This window comes from Trichosurus vulpecula, chromosome 3 (assembly GCF_011100635.1).
Source record: "Trichosurus vulpecula isolate mTriVul1 chromosome 3, mTriVul1.pri, whole genome shotgun sequence".
NCBI lineage: Eukaryota > Metazoa > Chordata > Mammalia > Diprotodontia > Phalangeridae > Trichosurus > Trichosurus vulpecula.
The window spans coordinates 124,085,179-124,108,969 of NC_050575.1; the positions used below are offsets into that span (position 1 = coordinate 124,085,179).

Below are 23,791 nucleotides of genomic sequence, written 5' to 3' on the forward strand. Positions count from 1 at the left end.
CCTTCTCATCCTCCCAATTTTTCTTAGTCTATCTCTTTGTTGCCACAAGCCTATGATAGGGTAGTGAAAAGAGAAGTGAAGCAGAAGATTTGGGCTTCAGATCCAGCCCAATCAATGATTCACTGTATTATCTGTAAGTCACAACCTTTGGGATAAACTCCTAGCTCAGTTTTCATCTGTAAAATGAGGGGGTTGGACCAGATAGTTCAACTAGCTCTAAAATGATATAAAACACAAGCTGTGGCACAGTGGAAAAAGTAGGGAATTTGGAGCCATGGGATATAGGTTTGAAACCCAGTTTTGCTACTTATTACTTGCATGACCTTGGACAAGTCACTTAACTTTTCTAAAGAGACTAGACTAGGGTCCCCCTTCCAGCTCTAGACCTGAGGATTCTACATTCTAAGGTCCTTCCAGGTTCAACATTCTAGGATAAGCTATAAATCATCATGTGCCCTTAGGTAAATAATTTCCTTTCTGAGCCTGTTTTTGTTGTTTGTTTTTCATCTTCTGTCTGATGTGGAAACTTTAAAGCTTGATGTAAGAGAAAACTTTCTAACAATCAGAGCTGTCCAAAATGGGCTAGAATGAGCTGTCTCAGGAGGTAATGGGTTTCCCTTCCCTGGAGGTCTTTAAGTAGAGATTATATGAACCACGTCAGCTCTTCTGTAGAGGGAGCTTGTTTTCAGCTATGGTTTAGAAAAGTGGCCACTGGGGTCCTTTATAAGTTGAAATTCTGATCTCATGACAATAGTACCAATCCTATCTACGTGGGAGGGTTGCTGAGAACATCAACTTTGACACAATAGAATTCATCTTAAGCAGCCAAAAATAAAAAAGTCAAGAATCTAAGAACAAAAGGGCACAGTGCAGCAAATCATATTTTCCACTGGAAACCCAAAGAAGAGAAATGTTAAGAATGAAGAGAAGCTTCACCTCTTGAGGAGGAATATCGAATGAAATGGTCCTCATGTCCACTTTGATAAAGCTGTCAGTGCAAGGCAGGATAAAGAAGAGCCCTGTGCAGGGAAAGAGCCAGATGATTAATGAGAGACAATGACATCTAATGACTTTGTTCTGTCATTAAATCAGAAGAGAAACAAATCTAACCAATTTTATGTCTAGACTGACATGGGAAGGGGCCAGTCTGGGCAAGGTCATTCTCCATCAATGGATACATTTTTCTTGTCCAAGAACCTTGGACAAGTCTCAATGCCTTTCTGATTTCTTCAATAGAATGTCATATTTCTTTTTCTTTTTATAATTTTTATTGAAGCCCTTTGTACATTGACAGTCTTTTCCAGAAATTATTGCCCCATCTTCCTTCCTAAGCAAGTTCTACCATGTAACAAAGAAAGCCAGTTAAACAAAACCAGTGAGCTCAACAGATACTGTGTTCCACAACTAAAGTCCCTCACCTCTCTCCCAAAAAGAAGTAGGCTCTTAGGACGTCATATTTCTGGGTTAATTTCACCCAAGAGCAGTTGGGAGAAAGTTGGGTCTTCTGAAGCAATAAATCTCATATTTGGCTGTCTATTCTGCGTACTTACCAGTTATGTGACCTAGGGCAAGGTATATAATCTCTTTGCCTCAGTTTCTTCATATGTAAAATGAAGATAATAAATAGTGCCTACTTCACTTTACTCCCTCCCAGGGTTGTTGTGAGAATCAAGCATTTAGCACAGTACCTGCCATATAGTGGACACTTAATAAATACTTATTTCCTTCTTTCTTTTCTTACAGGATATTGTGAGAATAAAATGAGGTAAGAGACATAAAGTACTTTGCAAACCTTGAAGCGTTATATAAATGTTAGCTACAATTAGCTAGGTATTAGTTACATCTGGTCCCAAATGTTTGACTCCCCACACCTAGAAGGTAGGTTTAGACATCAATATGCAACATGACTTGGATTCAAGACTAAGTCACTACTTGACTGCACATCTACTCCTTAGATAAAATAATTTGGCCTTGGAGCCAAGCCCACCATCTTCATGGTATGGTAGGAAGAGAACTGGCTTAGGTGTCAGGGCTGAGCTGAAGCCCCAGTTCAGCCAATCACTAAGTGTGTGACTGAGTATATGTCACTTCCTCTTTTTTGGTCTTGGTTTTCTCCTGTGTAAAATGAGGGGGTTGAATGAGAAAACATCCAAGGTCTCTTAGGCTCTAACAGTTTATGAGCCCCTAAAACTGCTCTATGACCATGCCCTGGACTCTTGGGTTGAATCTTTCCCAGGGACCAAAACCAAACTATCTATTAGGAAAATCATCATTACACCAGGCTCCCTCACAGGGGTCACTGTAGGAAGTGCACCCCAGAAAAGGAAGTTCTAAGAGATATCATAGGTCAGGGGAGGAGGGAGACAAGAGGAAAAAAAGGGAAGAGAGCCTAGGCTTGGTTTCTTCTAGGCTAGGGATTACTGTAGCACCTTCCTGGCTTGTCTCCTTCTCTTATCAAATGATCCTTTGCAGACATAGTAATATGCCTAGTACACGAGTCCCATAACCTCATCCTGCTGCTGAAACGGCTCCCACTTCCCTACTGGGGGCAGAATGGAATGGTAGAAAGAGGACAGGATTGTGGATAGAGAGTTGGAACCAACTTTGAGGTCACTATACCCATCCCTTCCTTCATTTTTCAGATGAGTAAATTGATGCCTGGAGAACTTAAGTGACTTTTCCAGGGTCACACAATTTACTAAGGGTCTATGATACAAAGTCTTCCACCACTTGGTCCCATCTTTCTAGCCATATTTAAGACACCTCAACACTTTAGCCAAACTGGATTCCTCAGTTTCCAGATCTTGTCCTGTTCTCTTCAGCCTCTCTGGGTGGCTGCCTCCTTATAGACTTTCTCTACATCTCCAGCTACTGAAATTCTCCTTTTCCTTCAACAGAGAATCTCTATACCTAAATTTGTGTTCCCCCCACACTCCTCAGCCAAAAGATCCTTCTCTTTTTCAATCTCTTCTTCCTCGCTGGTCTCTTCAATACATTTATCACATTCTGACTTAGTTATTAGCATTGAGAGGCTCTTCCATCCCATTCCCTTAAGCTCCCTCAGGCAAAGAGGCTATGTTAATTTTCATCCTTGTACTGAGCTCCAAGTCTTTTATTCATTCATTCATTCATTCATTTATTTATTTATTTTTAGTTTACAACACTCAGTTGCACAAGTTTTTGAGTTCCAAATTTTCTCCCCCTCTCTCTCCTTTCCCCCCTCCCCCAAGATTGCATATGATCCAATATAGGTTCTACATATACCTTCACATTAAATTTATTTACACAATAGGCAAGTTGTAAAGAAGAATTATAACCAACGGAATGAACCATGAGAAAGAAGAAACAAAATCAAAAAAGGAGGAAAAAAAAAAAGAGAGAACAAATAGTTTGCCTCAATCTGCATTCCGACTCTGTAATTCTTTCTCTGGATGTGGATTGCTTTCTCCATCATGAGTCTATTGGAGCTGAGCTCCAAGTCTTATACACACAAGTTGAGCCTATCTTGGGCAGCTAGGTGGTACAGTGAATAGAGTGCTGGGTCTGAAGTCAGGAAGACATCTTCCCGAGTTCAAATCTGGCCTCACACAATTACTACCTATGTGACCCTGGGCAAGGCACATAACCTTGTTTGTCTCAGTTTACTCATCTGTAAAAGGAGCTGGAGAAGGAAATGGCAAACTACTCCAGTATCTTTGCCAAGAAAATCCCAAATGGGGTCATGAAGAGTCTGAAACAGCTGAAAAACAACAAGCCCATCTTATACATGGTAGGTACTTAATACATGACATAATGCCAGGGTAGCATTAATAGACATTTACTGAATCAAAATGAATTTAGGACTCTTCCCCATGTATGGCAGTGGAGACAAGTATCAGATGCTGCAGGTAACGGGAATGGATGGAAACTGAAGCAAAATGTCCCTTTCTGCTAAAGACAATTCCTGATGCTGGCACTCACCTGGCCCTTTGGCTCCTCCCTGTAGAATTCGACCCAGTCTGAAGATGATAGCTCTCTCATATTCCTTTATGATCTAGAAAAGGAAGCAGCAAATTAAGTTCTTAAGAGATTAAAAGCTCCTTGATGTCTTTTCTTTGCACCACCCATTATGCCTAGTGCAGGGCTCTGCATCCTGCAGAAGTTTAATGAATGTTTCCTGAATACGAAATAAAGGGAATTTAAATTTTTATATGGTTTAACTCTCTGATCACAACCCCAACTCCATGAGTCAGTCATCAAACACTACTTTTTTATGCAGATAAAATCTAGAAGTAAAATAGAAGGAACCGGGAGTATTTAACCTGGAGAAGACTAGGGGCAGAGGGAAGAAGAAGGGACATGGCTCATTGTTTTTAGACAGCTGAAGAGCTGCTATGGGGAAGAATGGAACAAGGGTTTCTACTTAGCTCTGGTGGGGCAGAACTCAAGTCCTACTAGAGAGTACCAAATCACTGGAAGTTACAAAGAGGGTAGATCATTTGTGGAAGTTTGTAAGGGGTATTCTTGTTCACTTGAGACTTGGAGAGATTCCTGCCAATTTGGAGGATCTATGTGACTCTGTGAAGGATGAATGACAGAGGGTAAAAGGCAGGCTGAAAAGTGGTAGATTTTGACTTGAGATACAAAAGAACTACCACCATAGGATATTTTTGTCTTATCACCACTGTTGGGGATACTACATGAGAGGCTCATACTTCCAGAGGGGTCAAAGTATCAAAGTATCAAAGGTCCTGCCCAACTCAAAGTTCAATGATTTAGTGCTTGACTATTTTTATATAGCCAGGAGAGAAAAAAAATTAAGGCCTTGTAGATTCTTTTGTTTCTTTCCAAGTGTCAGGCACTAAGTGAAAAAACGTGCTTCTTAAAGCTCTCTGTTGGAGAAGCAGTGTGGCACAGTAAATAGAGATCTCTTCCCAACACAGAAGATGTGGGTTGAAGAACATCCCCTGAAACACAGGGCCGTATGGCCCTGGGCAAATAAATTTTACATCTTTGTGCCTTAGGCAACACTCTAAGACCCCTAAGTTGCAGAGCAGTTGCTGATATTTATTTAGTAGTTTCCTTACCCAGAGTTCCCTGTACTAATGAAATTAAAGGTCTGGTTTAGGAGAAGAAAAAGTTGGAAAATACTTAGTGGGTCTTCTGACATTTGCAGCAGCTTATCACTGACTGTGTCCTGTGGTGGCAACGCCCATCTCAGAAGCTCTTCAATCCCTCAAGCCAAAGAGGCCCCCTTCAGGAAAGTTGACTGAGAGATTCTTACTCTAGCCCTGCTGGGGAAATCTTAAGTGGGCCCAAGAAAAAGTTCTTAAGACTTCATAAGATTTCATTTTTCAAAAGGGAGAGCAAAGAATACGAGGCAAAGTGATACGTTGAAAAGAGCATTAAATTGGGAATCATAAGAACTATATTTGACTCCTGGACTTACTACTTCTGTAATGTTGGGCAAAGTAGCCTGCCCTCTCTGGGTCTCAGCTGATTCATTTGTAAAAAGTGAAAGTGTTGGACTAGGTGGTGTCTAAGACCCCTCCCAGCTCTAAACCCTGTGATCCCGTGGTACAGAGCAATCCTGGCCATTGATTAAAGTCTCCTTATCCAAAACAACAAGGAGTCACTTAATCCCCATTTTAAAGCTTCCTAAAATAAATATTCCATTACCTTTATGCACATCCACACTGAGAATGGGAAGGTAATAACTGTGAAGAAGAAGGATACAGCCACCAGAATCCATCCACAACAACCAAGGCCCTTGCTGGGGTTATCTGCAGGAAAGAAATGTGTAGTTCAGGTCATCAAGACCAAACAGAATCTTGAGCATCACTCTTGTAGTATGACGACACCATAGGAAACCACAGAATTTAGAAAAGCCAGCTTGATATATTAGGGAGAACATTGGATTAGTTATCAAGAAACTTAGATTTTTGTTTCAACTCTGCCACTCACTCACCTTATTTCTCTGGGTTTTTATGTCTTTCTTTGTAAAATGAGGTGGGGTTGGCCAGACCAACCATGGGTTCTTAACTTTTTGGATATTGGACCTCTTTGGCAGTCTGGTGAAGCCTGTAGATCCCTTCACAGAAAAATGCTTCTAAACTCATAAAGTAAAATACATGGGATTGCAAAGGAAACCAATTTTAGTAAGTCCCTTATGATTTCTCTTTCTTGTTTACCTTTTCATGCTTCTCTTGATTCTTGTGTTTGAAAGTCAAATTTTCTATTCAGCTCTGGTCTTTTCACTGAGAAAGCTTCAAAAGCCTCTATTTTATTGAAAATCCATATCTTGCCTTAGAGCATGATACTCAGTTTTGCCGGGTAGTTGATTCTTGGTTTTAATCCTAGCTCTATTGACCTCCAGAATATCATATTCCAAGCTCTTTGATCCCTTAATGCAGAAGCTGCTAGATCTTGTGTTATCCTGATTGTGTTTCCACAATGCTCAAATTGTTTCTTTCTGGCTGCTTGCAGTATTTTCTCCTTGATCTGGGAGCTCTGGAATTTGGCAACAATATTCCTAGGAGATTTCTTTTGGGGATCTATTTGAGGAGGTGATCAATGGATTCTTTCTATTTCTATTTTGCCCTGTGGCTCTAGAACATCAGGGCAGTTCTCCTTGATAATTTCTTGAAAGATGGTATCTAGGCTCTTTTTTTGATCATGGCTTTCAGGTAGTCCAATAATTTTTAAATTATCTCTCCTGGATCTATTTTCCAGGTCAGTGGTTTTTCCAAGGAGATATTTCACATTGTCTTCCATTTTTTCATTCCTTTGGTTCTGTTTTATAGTATCCTGATTTCTCATAAAGTCACTAGCTTCCACTTGCTCCAATCTCATTTGTAAGGTAGTTTTTTCTTCAGTGGTCTTTTGGACCTCCTTTTCCATTTGGCTAATTCTGCCTTTCAAGGTATTCTTCTCCTCATTGGCTTTTTGGAGCTCTTTTGCCATTTGAGTTAGCCTATTTTTTAAGGTGTTATTTTCTTCAGTATTTTTTTGGGTCTCCTTTAGCAAGTCATTGACTTGTTTTTCATGGTTTTCCCAAATCACTCTCATTTCTCTTCCCAATTTTTCCTCTATTTCTTTTACTTGCTTTTCCAAATCCTTTTTGAGCTCTTCCATGGCCTGAAGCCAATTCATATTTTTATTGGAGGCTTTTGATGTAGCCTCTTGGACTTTGTTGACTTCTTCTGGCTGAATGTTTTGGTCTTCTTTGTCACCAAAGAACGATTCCAAAGTCTGAGTCTGAATCTGAATCCGTTTTCACTGCCTGGCCATGTTCCCAGCCAACTTACTTGACCCTTGAGTTTTTCGTTGGGGTATGACTGCTTGTAGAGCATAGAGTACTTTGTCCCAAGCTTGAGGGGTTGTGCTGCTATTTTTAGAGGTATTTCTACACAGCAAGCTCTGCCACACCAGTGCTACTCCTCCCCCAAGAACCACCAACCCAGACCGGACTCAGATCTAAGCTGGCTCTGTACTCCTGCTCTGATCCACCACTTAATTCCTCCCACTAGGTGGGCCTGGGGCAGGAAGCAACTGCAGCTGTAGGTCTGGAAGCAGCCTCAGAGCTGTCTTACTTCTGCTGCCCCAGGGCAGTTGCCCAACTGTGAACTCCTTTCACTCTGTCCCAGCAGCTTTTCCCACTAATCTTCTCTATTGTCTTTGGTGTTTGTGGGTTGAGAAGTCTGGTAACTGCCACAGCTCACTGATTCAGGGTGCTATGCCTGTTCTGCCTGGCCCCCAGTCTGGTTGGTCCAGGTGTGGCTCACGCGGGGCTCTGCTCCACTCTGTTTCCAGCTCCATGGGATAAACCTTACCCAAAGACCATCCAGGCTGTCCTGGCCTGGAGCCCTGCTTCCCTCTGCTATTTTGTGGGTTCTGTAGTTTTAGAATTTGTTCAGAGCCTTTTTTATCAGTGTTTGGAGGGACCTGGCAGGGGGCTCACACCAGTCCCTGCTTTCCAGCCACCATCTTTGGCCCTGCTCTAACATTTTATAAGTATAAATCAAACATTCAAACATTCATTCAATAAACAATATATTGTGCTGAGAGAGTCAAGAGACCTAGGGTTAGGTCCTAGTTCTGGTATTCGCTTCCATGTGTGACCTTAGATAAATTATTCTCAGTTTCAGTATCCTCACCTGAAAAATGAGAATAAATGATCTGAGGTCCCTTCCAGTTCCACAACCTCATTACATTCTATGGTTTTTTTTTTATTTTTACAAGTTCATGTGTTCATCTTCTACTGTCAGGCTTGAATTTAATAAGTTTATTTTATTATTTTTACATTAAAAAATTAAGAAAAACAAAACCCTTGTAACCAATATCCATAATCAAGCAAAACAAGTTCCCATATTGGCCATTTCCAAGAAGCATATTAAAATAAAGATAAAACACACAAATAATTACAATACAAATTAGTACATAAGAATGGTACAAAGTGCTAAGGAACCACAAGGGGTAAAGAAAGGACTGTACGGCTCAGGGAAGGCTTGATGCAATCGGTACTGTGCCCACAAGCCATGAGAATTGACTGAGTAGCCAACCAGTCTGTGATACACCAGAAAAGCTTTGGGAACTAAATTTCCCATAGCAGTACCTCAGACCCAGCAAGAAAATGCATGCTGGAGGGAAGACTGTTCCTTTCGTACCATACAGTCTACAGTCTAATGATGCGATGGAGCCAAGTAGTTGTGAAATCTCCCAAGCTAGAAGTCACAGAGGAAGACGCCACTGAGCTATTTTACTTGGAAAATGCCCAAATCTTATATTCTAGAATGATCAAGGGCTCAAAATTCTATCTTCCAAAGAAAGCATTAGAAGCAGTGTTTGAACCTAAGCGCAGGTGGTGTCTGCCCTTTGGACTTCTTATCATTGTCATCAATAACACACACTTTTATTATTAATTATTATTATTGATTATTAATAATATAATTATGCAAGTGTGTTATATAATATATACAATAATAATTACCATTTTTATTATTAGTAGTAGTAACTGTTCCCATATCTATAGTACTTTAAGGTTTAAAAAGTGGTTTCTACAGAACAACCATATGAATGGCATTCTCATTTTAAAGATGCAGAAGCCAAGGCCTGAACAGGTGAACCATCCAGGGTCACAGCTTCAAAACTGGGACTCAAACCCAGATCCTTTTGATTCTAAGCCCAAATGTTATGTGATAGTAAGGTGACTATAGAGAGTTCTACATGATCCTTTACAAGAAGAAATCAATTCCATGAGAGATTATAAGAAAAGTCTCCAATGTGGTGTTTTTGGAGAAAACTTGTATGAAACCTTTTTGCTATCATAAACCAGAAACCAAAAGCCCTAATTACCAATGGTCTGGTGTCAGTGGCAACCTCCCAAGACAGCTGTATCCAAATTGGGAATGCACTGGAGAAGCTCCGATAATGCAATCTGAGATTCCCACAGAGTAAGTCCTCTTATTTCCAAACAACATTCTTTATGGCAAGAGACAGCAGGAGGCTCCCTGCCAGGCCTAAGTCTGGCCTCCTGAGGCTCTCCAACAAAGAACAGATGTACACCAGCTAGTTAACTCTTCTACCGTTATAGAAAATTTGCAATGCACTAAATACTGAAGGATGCGTAATGAGAGAGACAGAGACAGAGATGGGGGGAGGGGGGTAGAGAGATAGAGATGGAGACAGAGGGAGAGGGAGGAAGAGAGACAGTCTACGAGAATAGAGGCCTGTCCTCAATGAATGCTTCATAAATTTGCCTACAGGTACATGAGCCTGGTGCCTCACCCTCCTGAACGCTGCCCAGATACTCAGGTTGCTTTTTTTTTCTTCTCTAGAAGCCTAAGAAATGATGTTCTTTTAAAACCCAAGTTTGTTCAGTGATGAAAAGGAAATTAAGTAGCTCTCTGAGGTTAGTTTACGAAACATATTTGGGCATAGAACACAGAATGTTAGTGCTGGAAGGAACCTTAAAAGTCATTCAGTCCAACCCCCCTCATCTTATAGTTGAGAAAATGAAAAATCAGTGATGAAATGGGCCCATGGTCATATGGGTAGCAAATGGTTAACCCTGAATATGAAATTACACCCTCTAACCCCCATAATTTTATAGATGATGCCTGAGTTTGAAACTTAGGTCTTCTGACTTTATATCTAGTATTCTTTTGACTATGACATGCTGCCTATCTAAATTCATGACATTCAATGTCTGGTTAAATATAAACAGAGAAGCCAGGAATTAGAGATTTTTACAGAGGATTCACTTCTAGGCTTTCCCACTCCTTTGAAATGGAACCATTCTACCCCTTACTTCATTTGCAGTTTCTCATTAGTGACCCAGTTAGATGACACGTCTTGACATATTTCTAACCTCCTAAGTCTTCGGGATTACCAAACGTCCCCAGATTCACCTGCCATGTGACTGCAAGCTTTGACAGGTAGAAAAAGAAATTGTAATTTCCTTCCAGATAGTACATCACAATAAAAATAATTCACCAAAATGATAAGCAAATTCTATCAATTTATTTAAGAAGAAGTCTTGAAAGGCAAAGAGGAATGGATTTGGAGATGGAAGACCTGGATTAGAATCCTGATTCTGTCATTAGTGTGATCTAGGAAGGATGCAACCTTGCTGGGATTTGTTTCCTTTTCTGTAAAATAAGGGGGTTAGACTAGATTAAGGGTTCTTAATTTAGGATCTGTGGACTTTAAAAAACACTGATGACTATTTCAATGATATTAAATGTATTTCAATGTGAAACTATTTCAATATATACTTATAACTATAAGTAATTCTCTCCCCATTAGACTGTGAACTCCCTTATTTTTGCCCTTCTTTGTATCACTAGTGCTTAATGCAGTGTCTTGCACATAGTAGGCACTTGATAAATGTTTACGGTCTTTTTTCCTTTAATTTTGTTTAATTTTAAGATGTGAATTCTCTCGGCAACTCCCCTTGACGTCCCCTTCCCCCACCACTAAGAAAGCAGGAAGAAAAATAACTGTTACAAACATGCACTGTTGAGCAAAACAAATTCTACCTTGTCGATGTCCAAAAGGGAAAAAAAGGCTCATTCTGTACTGAGTCCATTACCTCCATGCAGAGGTAGAGGACTCATCTAGAGTCCTCTGGAGTTATAGTTGATCAGAATTCCCGAGTCTTTCGAAGATGTCTCTCCACAATATTACTGTGTTTAATAAATAATACTTGTTCACTTGACTTGACTTCCTTTGTAATTTTATGCACTTAAAAGCCTTATTCTGAGAAGGGGTCCACAACTTTCATTAGATTTTTCAATTAAAGTTAAAAGCTTCATATCTTAAGATCTCAGAAAAGTTTGTTAGAAAGAGCCAATACAATGGTATCTCTGAGAAACAACTGTTTGGTGTTACTGGACCACTAAGAACATTCTTAAAGACTACATATCTTTTTTCAACACTCCAGTGTATAATGGTTTGTCATTTTTTCATCGTACAGCTGTAAATCCTAAGAGAGTGAGTAGCTAAGGAATACGAGGCATTGAAAAGACAATGTTTACCCTCTTGATTACAGTGTCAAACACTCATTCAATCTAGTTGAACATGAACAGGCTTTTTCCTGGAAACCAATTTTGCCTTTTTTTAAAAAGGTCAAAGCTCACACTTATAATCACCATTTCAAGTTTACAAAGTGCTTTTGATTGTACCTTACAATAGCCTCAGGAGGTAATAGTGCAGTTATTACTAATCCCATTTCATAGATGAGGAAACAAGGTTGAGTACCTTGTCCAAGATGATAAGAGGAGAGTTGGAGTTAATTCATGTCTAAGAAGAGGAAGCATCATATAGAAAAATGAATAGTGGGAATGGAGGTAGTTGTTTTCTATTCAAGTTTTGTCTCCAGCTTTTGTCCCAGTTATTTAACTTTTCTAAACCACTATTTTTATAGTAAAATGGAGGAATATAAAACAAGGTTGTTGCTGGGAAGGGATCCTGCAAATCATAAGGTGCGATGGAAATGGGAGCTATGATTAACTCTCAAGTTAAATTCTGTGTTTGGTAATGCAAGTATTAACAGGCATTTAACAGATAAGGAAATTGGGGGAGAGGGAGAGGGAAACATTCAAGATCATAAAATGGTGCGGAGGAAGAAGGGAATAAACATTTATATAAAGCCTACTATGTGCCAAGCACTGTACTATGCTACAAACACAGCTACTAAGTCAGGAAGACCTGAGTTCAAATTTGACCTCGGAAACTTACTAGCTGTGTGAACCTTGCCAAGTCACTGAATCTCTGTTTGCCCCAGTTTCCTCCACTCTAAAAAGGGGATAATAACACAGAGAACCTTAGACAACTACAGGGAAAAATTTAAAAAATTTCCTCTAGGAGATAGGACATGAGCTGATCTTTGAAAGAAGCTAGGGAATCTAAGAGGCTGTGATGAGGCAAGAGGACATAGGGAAATGGTCTAGGCAAAGTTGGAAGAGATGGAGATTTATTTGGGAGCTGGAATTCTGAGATAGTGAGTTTGGACAACAGTGAGGAAGCGAGTTGGGTTAGAACAGAGGGAGCATGGAGGGGAGTAGTGTGTAGTAAAGCTACCCTGAGAAGGGCTTGAAATGGCAAGCTGAAGAGTCTGTATTTTATGCTAGAGTGAAATGGGAGCCACTGAAGTTCTGTGGGCAGGAGAGTCACATGGTCAGATTTGAGCTTTAAGGAGACTATTTTAGCAGCTGTGAGGAGGACAGACTAGAGAGAAGGAACTGGAAGCTTTGCGAGCCCAATTAGGAGGCTGCCACAACACTGTAGGTGAAAATGGTCTGAACACCTGTGCAGTTGTGTAAGCAAAAAGAAGTAAATGGATGGGCAATACACCATGGACAAAGATTTTCCAAGACTTGGAATCTGACTGGACAAAACTGGTGAAGGAGCAGAAAGGGTGCTCAATCAAGGAACTAGGAGTGGTGAGGCTGTTAATTCAATCAATATGGGGAACTGAAATGTGAAAGCTGAGGACAGCAAAAAAAAAAAACAAACAAATTAAGGTCTGGAGAACCTAATAAACCTACTGATCAGGCAGAGGATAATACTTCCTTCCTGTCATTAGAATTTCATTAACTATCCCCTGCCTAACAAGGTTATCCAACCCCTGACTTACAGTCATGGGTATTTTACCACACCCAGAGAAGGGCCAGCCTATCCAATCAAGAATTGTATGGCTCTCTGTGGCAACACCCTTCAAAGATAAACTATCAAAGAAGAGGCCCAGGAGTCAGGCAACATGTGCCAGGTCATGCAATATCAATAGTAAAGTAATCAGAATGAGGAAACAGAACCATAGATTTAGATCTAAAGGTAACCTTATGGGTTACCGGCATGAATAGTGTCAAGAGACCTTTTTCTTCCTCTGCTCCAGCCTATTAGTCACCCTCATGCCAACTAGTACCCAATGGACCAGCAACAACAGGTCTAAGGTACCTGTCCAACATCACCTCACCCCTGCCACTCTAATCCCCACTGTGCAGTTCCCTCCAAGTGCTAGATGCACATTATCATCTGGATGTTCACCCCCTTCCCTTACAACTACCTCTGCCTGAGGGAACCAAGAACCCCAGTCCACCATGACCCCCACTGGAGCACTTCTCAACAGTGACTGGCTGGGAACTATCTGCCACGACATTGTCTCCCAAGGTCCACCTGGCCTTAACTTCTGCCCTACTACTTTTCCTTCTGGATGGACCCTAAGTACCAACTGGCCTTTCTCCATCTGCCATGAAACTGACCTCTCATTCCAGTCTCCCCCAATTAGAATGCAACCTCCCTGAAAGCAGAAACCATTTAGCTTTTCTATTGTACTCTGCCTGTACAAATCCTAGGACCCTGATGTACTGATACAGTCTTCCAGTGATGCCATATAGCTTTGAACAATGGAGTCTCCAAAGAATAAAAGTTGTAGGTCACCCAAAGAGCAAGGGAGACAATTGAGCTTAGCACAGTACCTGTACCTGGCACTGAGTAAAATACGTGGTTTTACATTCTTTTCAATCTAGGCCAACTCCCTCATTTTTGAAGTGTGGAAACTGAGTCCAGGTTGTTTTAAGTCACACAGAGTGGCAGAGATGAGGTTTTAAGCTCTGATTCCAAATCCAGCATTTCTCCCACTGTACTGTGACAATGCTGTTAGAGATGTTCTTAGTCATATCTTGAGGCAGGCATCACCAGGCAATTGAGCTTCCTAAGTATACAAGGCTGAGTTTAGAATTATGGTAAAATGTTTTTATTTTTTAATGAAATGTAAATTGCTTTTAATTTTTAGGGTTTTATTTCAAAATCTGCTCTACATTTGGCTTTATTCTTTCTCAAAGTAACACCTATGCCGGTGCTATGTCATGGTCGCTAAGATGGCAGCTGCCGGCATGTACCAGCAGCTCAAGGGTGAGTGGAACTGCAAGAGCCCCAACCTGAGCAAGTGCAGTGAGGAGCTGGGCCGCCTCAAGTTGGTGTTGTTGGAGCTCAACTTCCTGCCTACCACGGGCACAAAACTGACCAAACAGCAGCTCATTCTGGCCCGTGACATCTTGGACATTGGTGCCCAGTGGAGCATCTTGCGGAAGGATATATGCTCCTTTGAGCGATACATGGCTCAGCTAAAATGCTATTACTTTGACTATAAGGAGCAGCTCCCCGAGTCGGCCTACATGCACCAGCTTCTGGACCTCAATCTGCCCTTCCTGCTGTCCCAGAACCAAGTGGCCGAGTTCCACACCAAGCTGGAGCAGCTACCTGCTACGGACATCCAGACTAAAGTCTACATCAAGCACCCTGTGTCCTTAGAGCAGTACCTGATGGAAGGAAGCTACAATAAGGTGTTCCTGGCCAAGGGATATATCCCTGCTGAGAACTACACATTCTTCATTGACATTTTGCTGGACACGATAAGGGATGAGATTGCCGGCTGCATTGACAAGGCCTATGAAAAGATCCTGTTTGCAGAAGCCATGAGAATCCTTTTCTTCACCACCCCCAAGAAGATGACTGAGTACGCCAAGAAGAGAGGATGGGTCCTGGGCCCCAGCAATTACTACAGCTTCAAGTGCCTCCAGCAGAAGCCTGATGGCCAAGCAAGTTATCTAATATGCAAAGCAGCTGGAGATGATTGTCTGAGGGGAATGGGGGGGGGTGAAGGCTGAGAGACTTATCCTAAGGGGAAGAGTATGGGTCAATAAATGATGTGAGATCAAAAAAAAAAAAAGTAACACCTATGCCTACCCTACTTAAAGCATTTGCAAAGTGCTTTCCTTACAGAAAACCTGTGAGACAAGTAGTCTAAGTGTTATTACTGCCACTGGCGAATTAGAGCCTCAGGATAATGATGTGACTTATCCATGGCCACCCCAAGTGTCTTGAGTAAAATTTTCACTCAGATCTGCCGACTCCAAGGCCTGAATTTGTCAATTCAAAAAACTTTTATTATAAATACCTAATGTGTGCATACCTAATGTGTGCTGAGTGCTGTAGGTAAAGGTAAACAAGACACAAATCCTTATCTTTGTAATACCACTTCCACTGGATAGTGAGGCAGTGTGGCATAGCATATAGAATGTTGTATCTGGAATTGGATAATGGGTTCAGATCCAATTTCTGAAGCTTACCGGTTGTGTGACCGCTAGCAAGGCATCTGCCCTAGAACCTCTGCAGCTAAAGCTTCTATTAGCTACTAAGATATGTGGAGTGGCCCCCCCGAGCTTGTTTTCTAGAATTGCAATGTTTTCCAGAAACATTGGCCTTGGAACAAGTCAAGGATAAACTTTACCCACCAAGTGACATAATTTGCCACTTTCAACCTAACAGAACGCTCAGTGAAGAAACCGAATCAGCTACAAACCTGTTTGATAACTCAGTAAAATGGGTTATCTGAGATGGCTTTGGGATTTCCCACATTGATCCTAGAATCTTGACGCACTGATACAGTCTTCCTATGATGCCATAAGGCTTTGAACAATGGAGTCTCCAAAGAATGAAAATTGCAGGTCACCCAAAAAGCAATGGAGAGAATGTTACTTCTCTCCGTTAATTATTTCCTATTTATCCTGTATGTAGCTTGCTTTGTTATTCATTTTAAATTCATTATAATTTTAATTTTATAAATTATATATTATAATATAATTAAAAATTATATTATTATAATATGTAATAATTATAATATATAACATATAATATTATAATATATAACATATTATAATATATAATTATAATTAATTTGTTTTTTATTTCCATGTTGTCTCCCCCATTAGATTGTAAGCTCTATGTGGGCAGGGACTGTCTTTTGCCTCTTTTTGTATCCCCAGTGCTTAGCACATGGTAGGCACTTAATAAATGTTTGCTGATGATGATGGCAAGTGCATATTGGTTGTAGCTTGTTACTAACGAAGAACTATACACCAAGAGCAATGAAAGCTATCTCTGAGGAAATGTACAATTAGTGAGGTACGCTAGTCACATAGCTAGAGAGAGCCTGTGACCTTCCCTGGTGCCTATGTAATACCAAGAAAGAGAGATGAAGTTACCCAAAAGTTGGTGTGATCTCCCATGGAGGACTTATGGGAAGATGTGGACAAGAGTCACACAAGACTAGAAGGTAAGAATGGGTGATGATCTGTGCTATGGAGAGGGTGCAGACACTAGTGAGATCACATCTCTACTGAAATACAGCTACATCTTTATTATTGGTACAAAATAAAGAATACTCTGAAGAGGTCACGTTAGTTGAATTCACACTGCGTATTTCCATTTGACTGGAACCAGTGACCATATCTTACATAATTATCATTTCAAATAATGCAAATTGAAATATATGTGTCCACTTCAGGGTGATTCAATATTTGCACTATTCCAGCCTCCTAGAAGTTGACAATTGAGTAGGGGGCCTGGGAATGACATTTACACTGGAGTAAAGGAGCATGAGATTTGGAGTCAGTCAGGAGACCTGGGTGCAAATCTTTACTCCGATTCTTAACAGCTGGGTGACCTTAGGTACTCTGAACAAAACTGATGCCTAATAGAAATGTTTGTTTTACTTTATTTTGATTATATTATGGTCAATTCACATCTCTGAGCCTCAGTTTCCTCATCTTTAAAAAGAGGGTGTTAATCTGGCACTATCTACTACAAAAGATTGTTGTAAGGATATTATTCAAAAGTTTTTTGTGATCATTGTATTAGTCCAAACTGAAATACAATAGGTAAGGTTTTCAGTTCCCTGGAGTGACTTAAGAATTTAGGAAGAAAAGGAGAAAGAAAGAGAGGAGGAAGAGAAAGGGATAGAAGAGAGAAGAGAGGAGAGGGAAAGAGATTCAGACAGAAGGAGAGAGGGGGAGGAGAAAGAGAGAGAAAATGAGTTGAAGACATCACAAACTAAGGATATGGGCAGATAAAAGTTGTGTTATGAATAAAATAAGGAAGGGCTACCACCACAATGTATCAATGAAAACTTAGAAAACGGTGTCACAACATAAAATGTTGGTGCAGAAAAGGATGTAAGAACACAGAATGTTAAAGCACAGAATAAAAAGTCAACACGCCCTTCTATTTAACCAATAAGGCAAGGGGAAGCCATGACAAGAGTTGATGCTGACATAGCTCTGCGAAAGTTCCACGAAGCAGTTTTCATACATAATTTCAATTCATCTTCATAACAACCTTGGGAGGTAGTAGATAAAGCAATAGACTTGGGAGTTAAGACTTGGGACACTTTCTTGCTATGTGTTCTTGGGTATGTCACTTCTGTTTCCTCATCAATAAAATAAATGGGAATAATGACAGCCCCGAAAGACAGAGTTGTTATGGGGGCCGAAAGATGAAGTGCTCATGTAAATGTGAATGCCTCCATTTGAGAAGTCCAGAAGTAAAGTGGTTTGCCTCTGGTTACAGGGCTAATAAAGGACAGAAGTGAGACCTAGGCCCAGGTCTTTGGATCTGAAGCTCAGAGCTCTTTACATTATACCATACTGCCATAGACTTGCATGAGTAAAAATCAAGGTTTATCTTGACCTTTTATCTGGAAGTATTAAAGCCACATCAATACAGCCTCTTCGGAAAGCACAATCGTGGAAAACCTTTATCTCTGTTGACATCTAAGAAACTGAGGCACATAATGTAACTCAGGCCACTTAGAGCTCATCAAGTACAAAACAGAGATTAGAATCCAGGGATCCTAAGCCCGAATCACAGAAAACTCATGCAATATCAAAGTGAGAAGAGACCTCTCAGAAGCCAATTTGCTTAACACCTAATTAAGAATTCTCCTCTACAATGCCTGAGAGGTTACCCAGCCTTAGCGTGAAGACCTCTAGGAAAAGAGAACCCATTGCCTACAGGGGTGGCCTAGCCCATTTGGAGATAGCTCTAATTAAGTGAAATTTTTCCTTATACTCAGCTGACTGTAAGCCTTTCCTCTTAACCTCCACCCATTGTTCTTAGTTCTTCTTTCTCTCAGGGAGCAAAATAAAGGGACAAAGCCACCCTCTTCCACACAAGAACCTTTTAAGTAGTGGAAAGCACTTATGGCTTGGGCCTCTCCTCTGCAGGCCCAGCTTCTTAGCAGGGCCTCAGATTCCCTCTCCTCCAGTGAGAGATAAGAACCACAGTTCAGTCATGAGTTTCTTCTGCTCTCTTACTCAAGCCTGCTAATATTAAGTGAAATGCCACATGGGGCCAGCACACTATAGAGAAAACATTAGGACTAACAATGTGCTTGGGGACTCAGTCTCCCCTCTGAGGGATAAGAAAAACACACTTTTGGATACAATTCACAATAGTCCCCAATTAATAGGACCTATTGTCCTATTAATGGAATTACTGAAATTCTTCAAGGGTCCAGAGCTTCGTCAGTGCAGTACTCTCTCCCCCATGGAGGGCAGATCCAAACCTCCTCCTCCTCCTCCTTATCCTTATCATCTTCATCATCATCATCACTAGCATTTACATGGTGCTTTGAGGTCTGCAAAATGCTTCACAAATATTATTTCATATTGTCCTCACAATAACCCTGGGAGGTATGTGCTATCGTTGCCTCCACTTGACAGTGGGGAAACTGAGGCAAATAGAGGTTGGGTGATTCACCCAGGGTCACACAGCTGCTAAACATGAGGCCATATTGGATCACAGGTTTTCTTGACCCCGGGTTCAGCCATCTTAATGGAGCTACGGGTTTCCATAGAACCACAGGTAGTTGGATCAACTTCTGAATCTTGTTTTCTTCCTTCATAAAATGTCACCAGTATATAACATACCTGTCACATACTAGGCACTTCACAGGGAGCCAAGCAGTGGAAGTATTACTATTCTCATTTTACACATTAGGAAACAGAGAAGTAAGATGACTGGTCCAGAGTCATGTTGTTAACAAGTAAGTGGGGGAGCAAGGAGTCAGTTGCAGTTTTTCTAATCCCCAGGGCCAGGACTCTAGTCACCCCCACACTGCTCCCATTTTGATAACATTTTACAACTTAAAAAGCCTTTTCCCTACGATGGCCCTGGGAAGGAGGGTAGTGCAATACTTAGTATCCTCATTTTATAAAGGAGAAAATGGAGGTTCAGAGAAAGTTATTCTAATATTTCTACGCTGTCCAACTGATCGCCCAGCTGTGAGATCTCATGCAGTCAGAATGGGGTTAGAGAAGAAACGAAAATGAGGAACTGGCACATCAAGTCCTTCTTCCTGATGATCTGTCTCTCTTTCCCAGGCCTTGATAAACAAGAGAAGTCCTTTTTATTATGAACACTAACTACGTCCCTCTTGATAAACAGAGATAAGTCAACTGGGAATATAAGCCCTGACATGGTATCACTATGCAAAGTCCATTTTTGATTAGAGACAGTTCTATTATAAGAAATTTCTAGACACAGAGGTTAAAAACACAAATTCAATAAATTATACATACAGACACACACGAAGAATAAACAGAAAAGTTCCCAACGTTAACTAGCCAGACATTCCAGGGAGAAAACACTATTGCCACCTCGACCTACACTTCCCTTAGACCCAGCTGGAGGCAGTCCCAGGACCCTGTGCCCAAGAACCACGGGAATAGTAGTATCCATTCCACTACCCACCAGCCCTGCTTTTAACCCAATCTTGTTAGCCATCATTGAAGACAGGCAGCCCTTGGGGACAGGGGGCCTGACTGCCACTACCACCAGCTATTGATGGGGAGGTAAGACTAAGCAGCACCACCCAGATTGACATCCCTGCTTCCATCCTGACTCTGCTGGCCATTATTGAGGGGAACACTTGTGAAGGGGCAAATCCTGGACACCACCAACTACCAACCAACTGCCACTGACAGGCAGTGAAACCCAAGACCCTGAGAAGAGAATTACCCCTCTTGGTTTCTAGGCAGGCTCACATGGCAATTGGCCAAGCAAGCAATGCTTGTGGAAAGACAACCCCTCTGGAGGTGCTGCAACCTTTCAACTCCTCAGCAGCCTCAGTTACTGAAGACCTAGAAAATAATGCTCTTACTCAAAAAGTCCTTAGCATTGTCCAATAGCTCAACTTCAGAAAAGGATGTAATTTTTTTTTGGAGGGGGAAGGCAGGGCAATTAGGGTTAAGTGACGTGCCCAAGGTCACACAGCTAATAAGTGTGTCAAGTGTCTGAGGCCACATTTGAACTCAGGTCCTCCTGACTCCAGGGCTGGTGCTCTACTCACTGCACCACCTAGCTGCCCCAAAGGATGTCATTTTACCAAAAGAAAAGAGACTACAGAAAATGTATATGACCATCTGCTTTTGCTCCTAAACCCTAAGAACCATTGGGCCTTTCCATCCAATTTGCTACAGAAACCTCCTCTATGTGTGTGGCCTCTCCCTATTAGAACTGAAGCTCCTTGAGAGCACAGATTGTCTCTCTTTTCTATATGTGCTCGGCACACAGTAGGCACTTAATAAATGCCTTTTCATTCACTTCACTCATTCATTCATTCAGTGGATGTTACTCATCTCCCTTAGGAGGATTTAAGAGTTAGAATGGACATTAGAGTCTAGAATGCCACAGCATGCAGGACCTCCTTAGGGGATAAACTAACCAGAACTCTCATTTTACAGAATAAAAAACTGTGGCTCAGAGAAAGGAAGAAACTTACCCAAGGTCAAACAGCTCATAAGAAGCTCTTCATCCCAAATCCAGGGCTCTCTCTTATATTAAAAACAATTTCCAAAAATTTAATTTTTTATCCTTTTCTGTAAATGATATATCTTTTTTTTTTTAAATGCGAAAGTATAATGAAATTCTACTCTCCTAGAACTCATAGCAGAAAGCACAATGAATTTGCAGTTGGAAGATCTGAGTTGGATTTCTCCAAGCTAATATTTATTATTTAGTCATATGGTTTGGGGCAAAACATTTAATCTCTCCAAGCCCCAGTTCTCTTATCAGTAAAATGGAAATAGTCCTTCTATAGGAGTACAGCAAGGACAATACTTTAAACCTTAAATATCTATGGGAATTTAAGTTGTTAATATTATTATTCTAATGATGAGATGATTCTGAATGGTAAATTCCTTGGGGGCAGAAATTCTACCACTTCTTTTCAAACTACCTTTCCAGCACAGGGCCTTGCATGTGGAATATCCTTTAATAAATGTTTCTTCAATGGAACAGAATGACCCCATGCTATTCACCTTCACTGATCCCTCAACCCCCAACAAAAAACTTCTTCCCAATATTTGTAGCACTTTCTAGCTCTCTAATACACTTAAGCTCTGTTTAGGATGTGGTTTATCGTGTATTTGTCATATTACTCTAGCAGACTACAAGTTCCTTGAGGAAAGGCACCCAGTCTTGTTTACCTGTATAGCTTTCTCAATACCTAGGACAGTACTCTGCACGAAGACTTTTGGGATACTGTGTGGTCTGTCTACACACACACACACACACACACACACAGACACACACACACATAGAACAGATACATTAATATACATTCGACAATAAAATTTACTCAAAAATATTATCAAATTTTGTTGTAAAGTAACAAAATGCCAGAATCATATTCACCATATATAAATGTTTATATATCAAATCATTACTAACATTGTGCTCATTTTAATTAGCTGTTTTTAAGGCTGCTATTACCTCTGCCAAAGGCTAGCTATGTGACTGGAATGCATCACTTTCCTTTGAAAGTGAGAATGAGAAAAATAAGAATGTCCCACTAGATAACTAGATACATTTCCTTCCAGATACAAGAAACACCAATTCTATAAAATGCTAAACAGGAAGGAATTAGCTTCTTGTAGCATTAATTAATAGCTGTATGTATGATTATTTCTCATCCCAACTACCAATTTAAGATTGCATTAATGTTAATTTGCTCTCCAAAATACTAATAGGATGGGGTCTCCAGTAAGACCAGAACTAAACAGGAAACAGGATCCATGGTAACCCTCCCCCAACTAGAGAAATCGGGATAATGGGCAAACCATCTTTATATTTTTATTCTTCATCCAAATCTTTCTATAAATATCTATCTTCGAAATTTTTTCTTTATAAAGTACAAAGGGATGAGACCAGTGGAATTCTTTGTTATAGTACATTTTTACTACACTACAACCAGATTATTTTCAATTCCCACTTCTCTGTCCACCATATATCCCTGGCCTCTCAAGCTTCTATCTTAAAATCACTCTCTAGATTTCTATTTTCCCATTTGTAAAATGAGAGCATTGAATTATGTAATTTCCGAATTCCAATATTTTCATATCCAATATTCTATGTTCCATGTTCTAACATTCTACGTTTTATATGGTCTATCCATTTTCGAAGGTCTCTTCCAACTCTGACATTATGTTCTAAGAACTTTTTAAACTGTAAAATACCATGTGAATGTGAACTACTGCTATTAGTATGTCTTAATGTACCTTTCAGGTCTAGTGATAAAAATTCTATGAACTAAGATTTCAAGCAGTTCCCAGAACATGTTTAGTCATAAAGCCAGTTCAGGTTTGGGGTCTTTTTAAACACAGGCTACAATTTATGACCTGCTGAGTATTTATTTACTTAGATTAATTCATGAAGTAGTTAAAGTTTTCCACAATTTTATCTTTGCTAACAAACAATGCAATAAACAAATCAGTCCCATGATCCTACTTATTCTCCTGTCAGGATTCTCTCAAGGGGATTTGCTCAGGTTCTTAATTATAATGCTACCTATCACTAAGTTTCTCTGCAATCAAACTACATTATTTCATTACAAAGTTTTGATGCTCTGCTATCTTTAATGGAAAGTTGGAACTGGATAGGGAGTGAAGGAGGGGGTCTTAGAATTAAAACTTTGGATGTTAGATTGATGGACGTCAGAAGTCATCTGATTCAACCCAGTCATTTCATAGATAAGGAAAGAAATGATCAAAGAGGTGACTTTACTAGGGTCACAAAGTGATTTCCTGACAACGGGTCAGGAAACCTTTCCACTATACTATTAAGAATTTGTAGGTCTGTGAAATTGCCTCCTCTTCCGGGAGACACAAGAACTTCCTAGAAAGCATTGCCTACATTTCTCTTCCTAGTTCCTAATTTCTAGCAAAGGTGGGCATGGGCTAGAATCGTTTCTTTTCCCAAATCCAAAAATGTTAGCTTCCTGAATTTCTCAAATCTATGAGGTGCTGTGTTAAGCTGGGCCCTCCTGACATTTTCTGAGGTTTTTTCCCCCCTCCTTTTTATTTATTTCAGAAATGCTGATGTAAAGAGAATCCTGCTTTGGTCTTATGATTTAGGTTACATTATAAGAATTGCCATACTAGGTCAGATCCCTGGGTCGCTCTGGTCTAAC

At 40.4% G+C, this 23,791-nt stretch overlaps 2 protein-coding genes across 2 annotated transcripts in view; one reads left to right on the top strand and one right to left on the bottom strand.

Annotated features, from left to right (window-relative positions):
- STOM (stomatin) overlaps positions 1 to 23,791 on the bottom strand; it is a 44,402-nt gene that overhangs the window by 12,289 nt on the left and 8,322 nt on the right. Inside the window, exons 2-4 of the mRNA XM_036750939.1 lie at positions 5,659 to 5,762; positions 3,961 to 4,033; positions 937 to 1,019 (exon numbers count right to left, since the gene is read on the bottom strand). Coding sequence (XP_036606834.1) covers positions 937 to 1,019; positions 3,961 to 4,033; positions 5,659 to 5,762 — 260 coding nt within the window. The remainder of the gene's footprint in view (positions 1 to 936; positions 1,020 to 3,960; positions 4,034 to 5,658; positions 5,763 to 23,791) is intronic.
- Positions 14,370 to 15,123, top strand: LOC118843341 (26S proteasome non-ATPase regulatory subunit 8-like). Its single transcript, XM_036750940.1, is given in 2 exon segments — positions 14,370 to 15,070; positions 15,072 to 15,123. Coding segments are annotated over 2 exon segments (747 nt in total). The 5' UTR covers positions 14,370 to 14,375.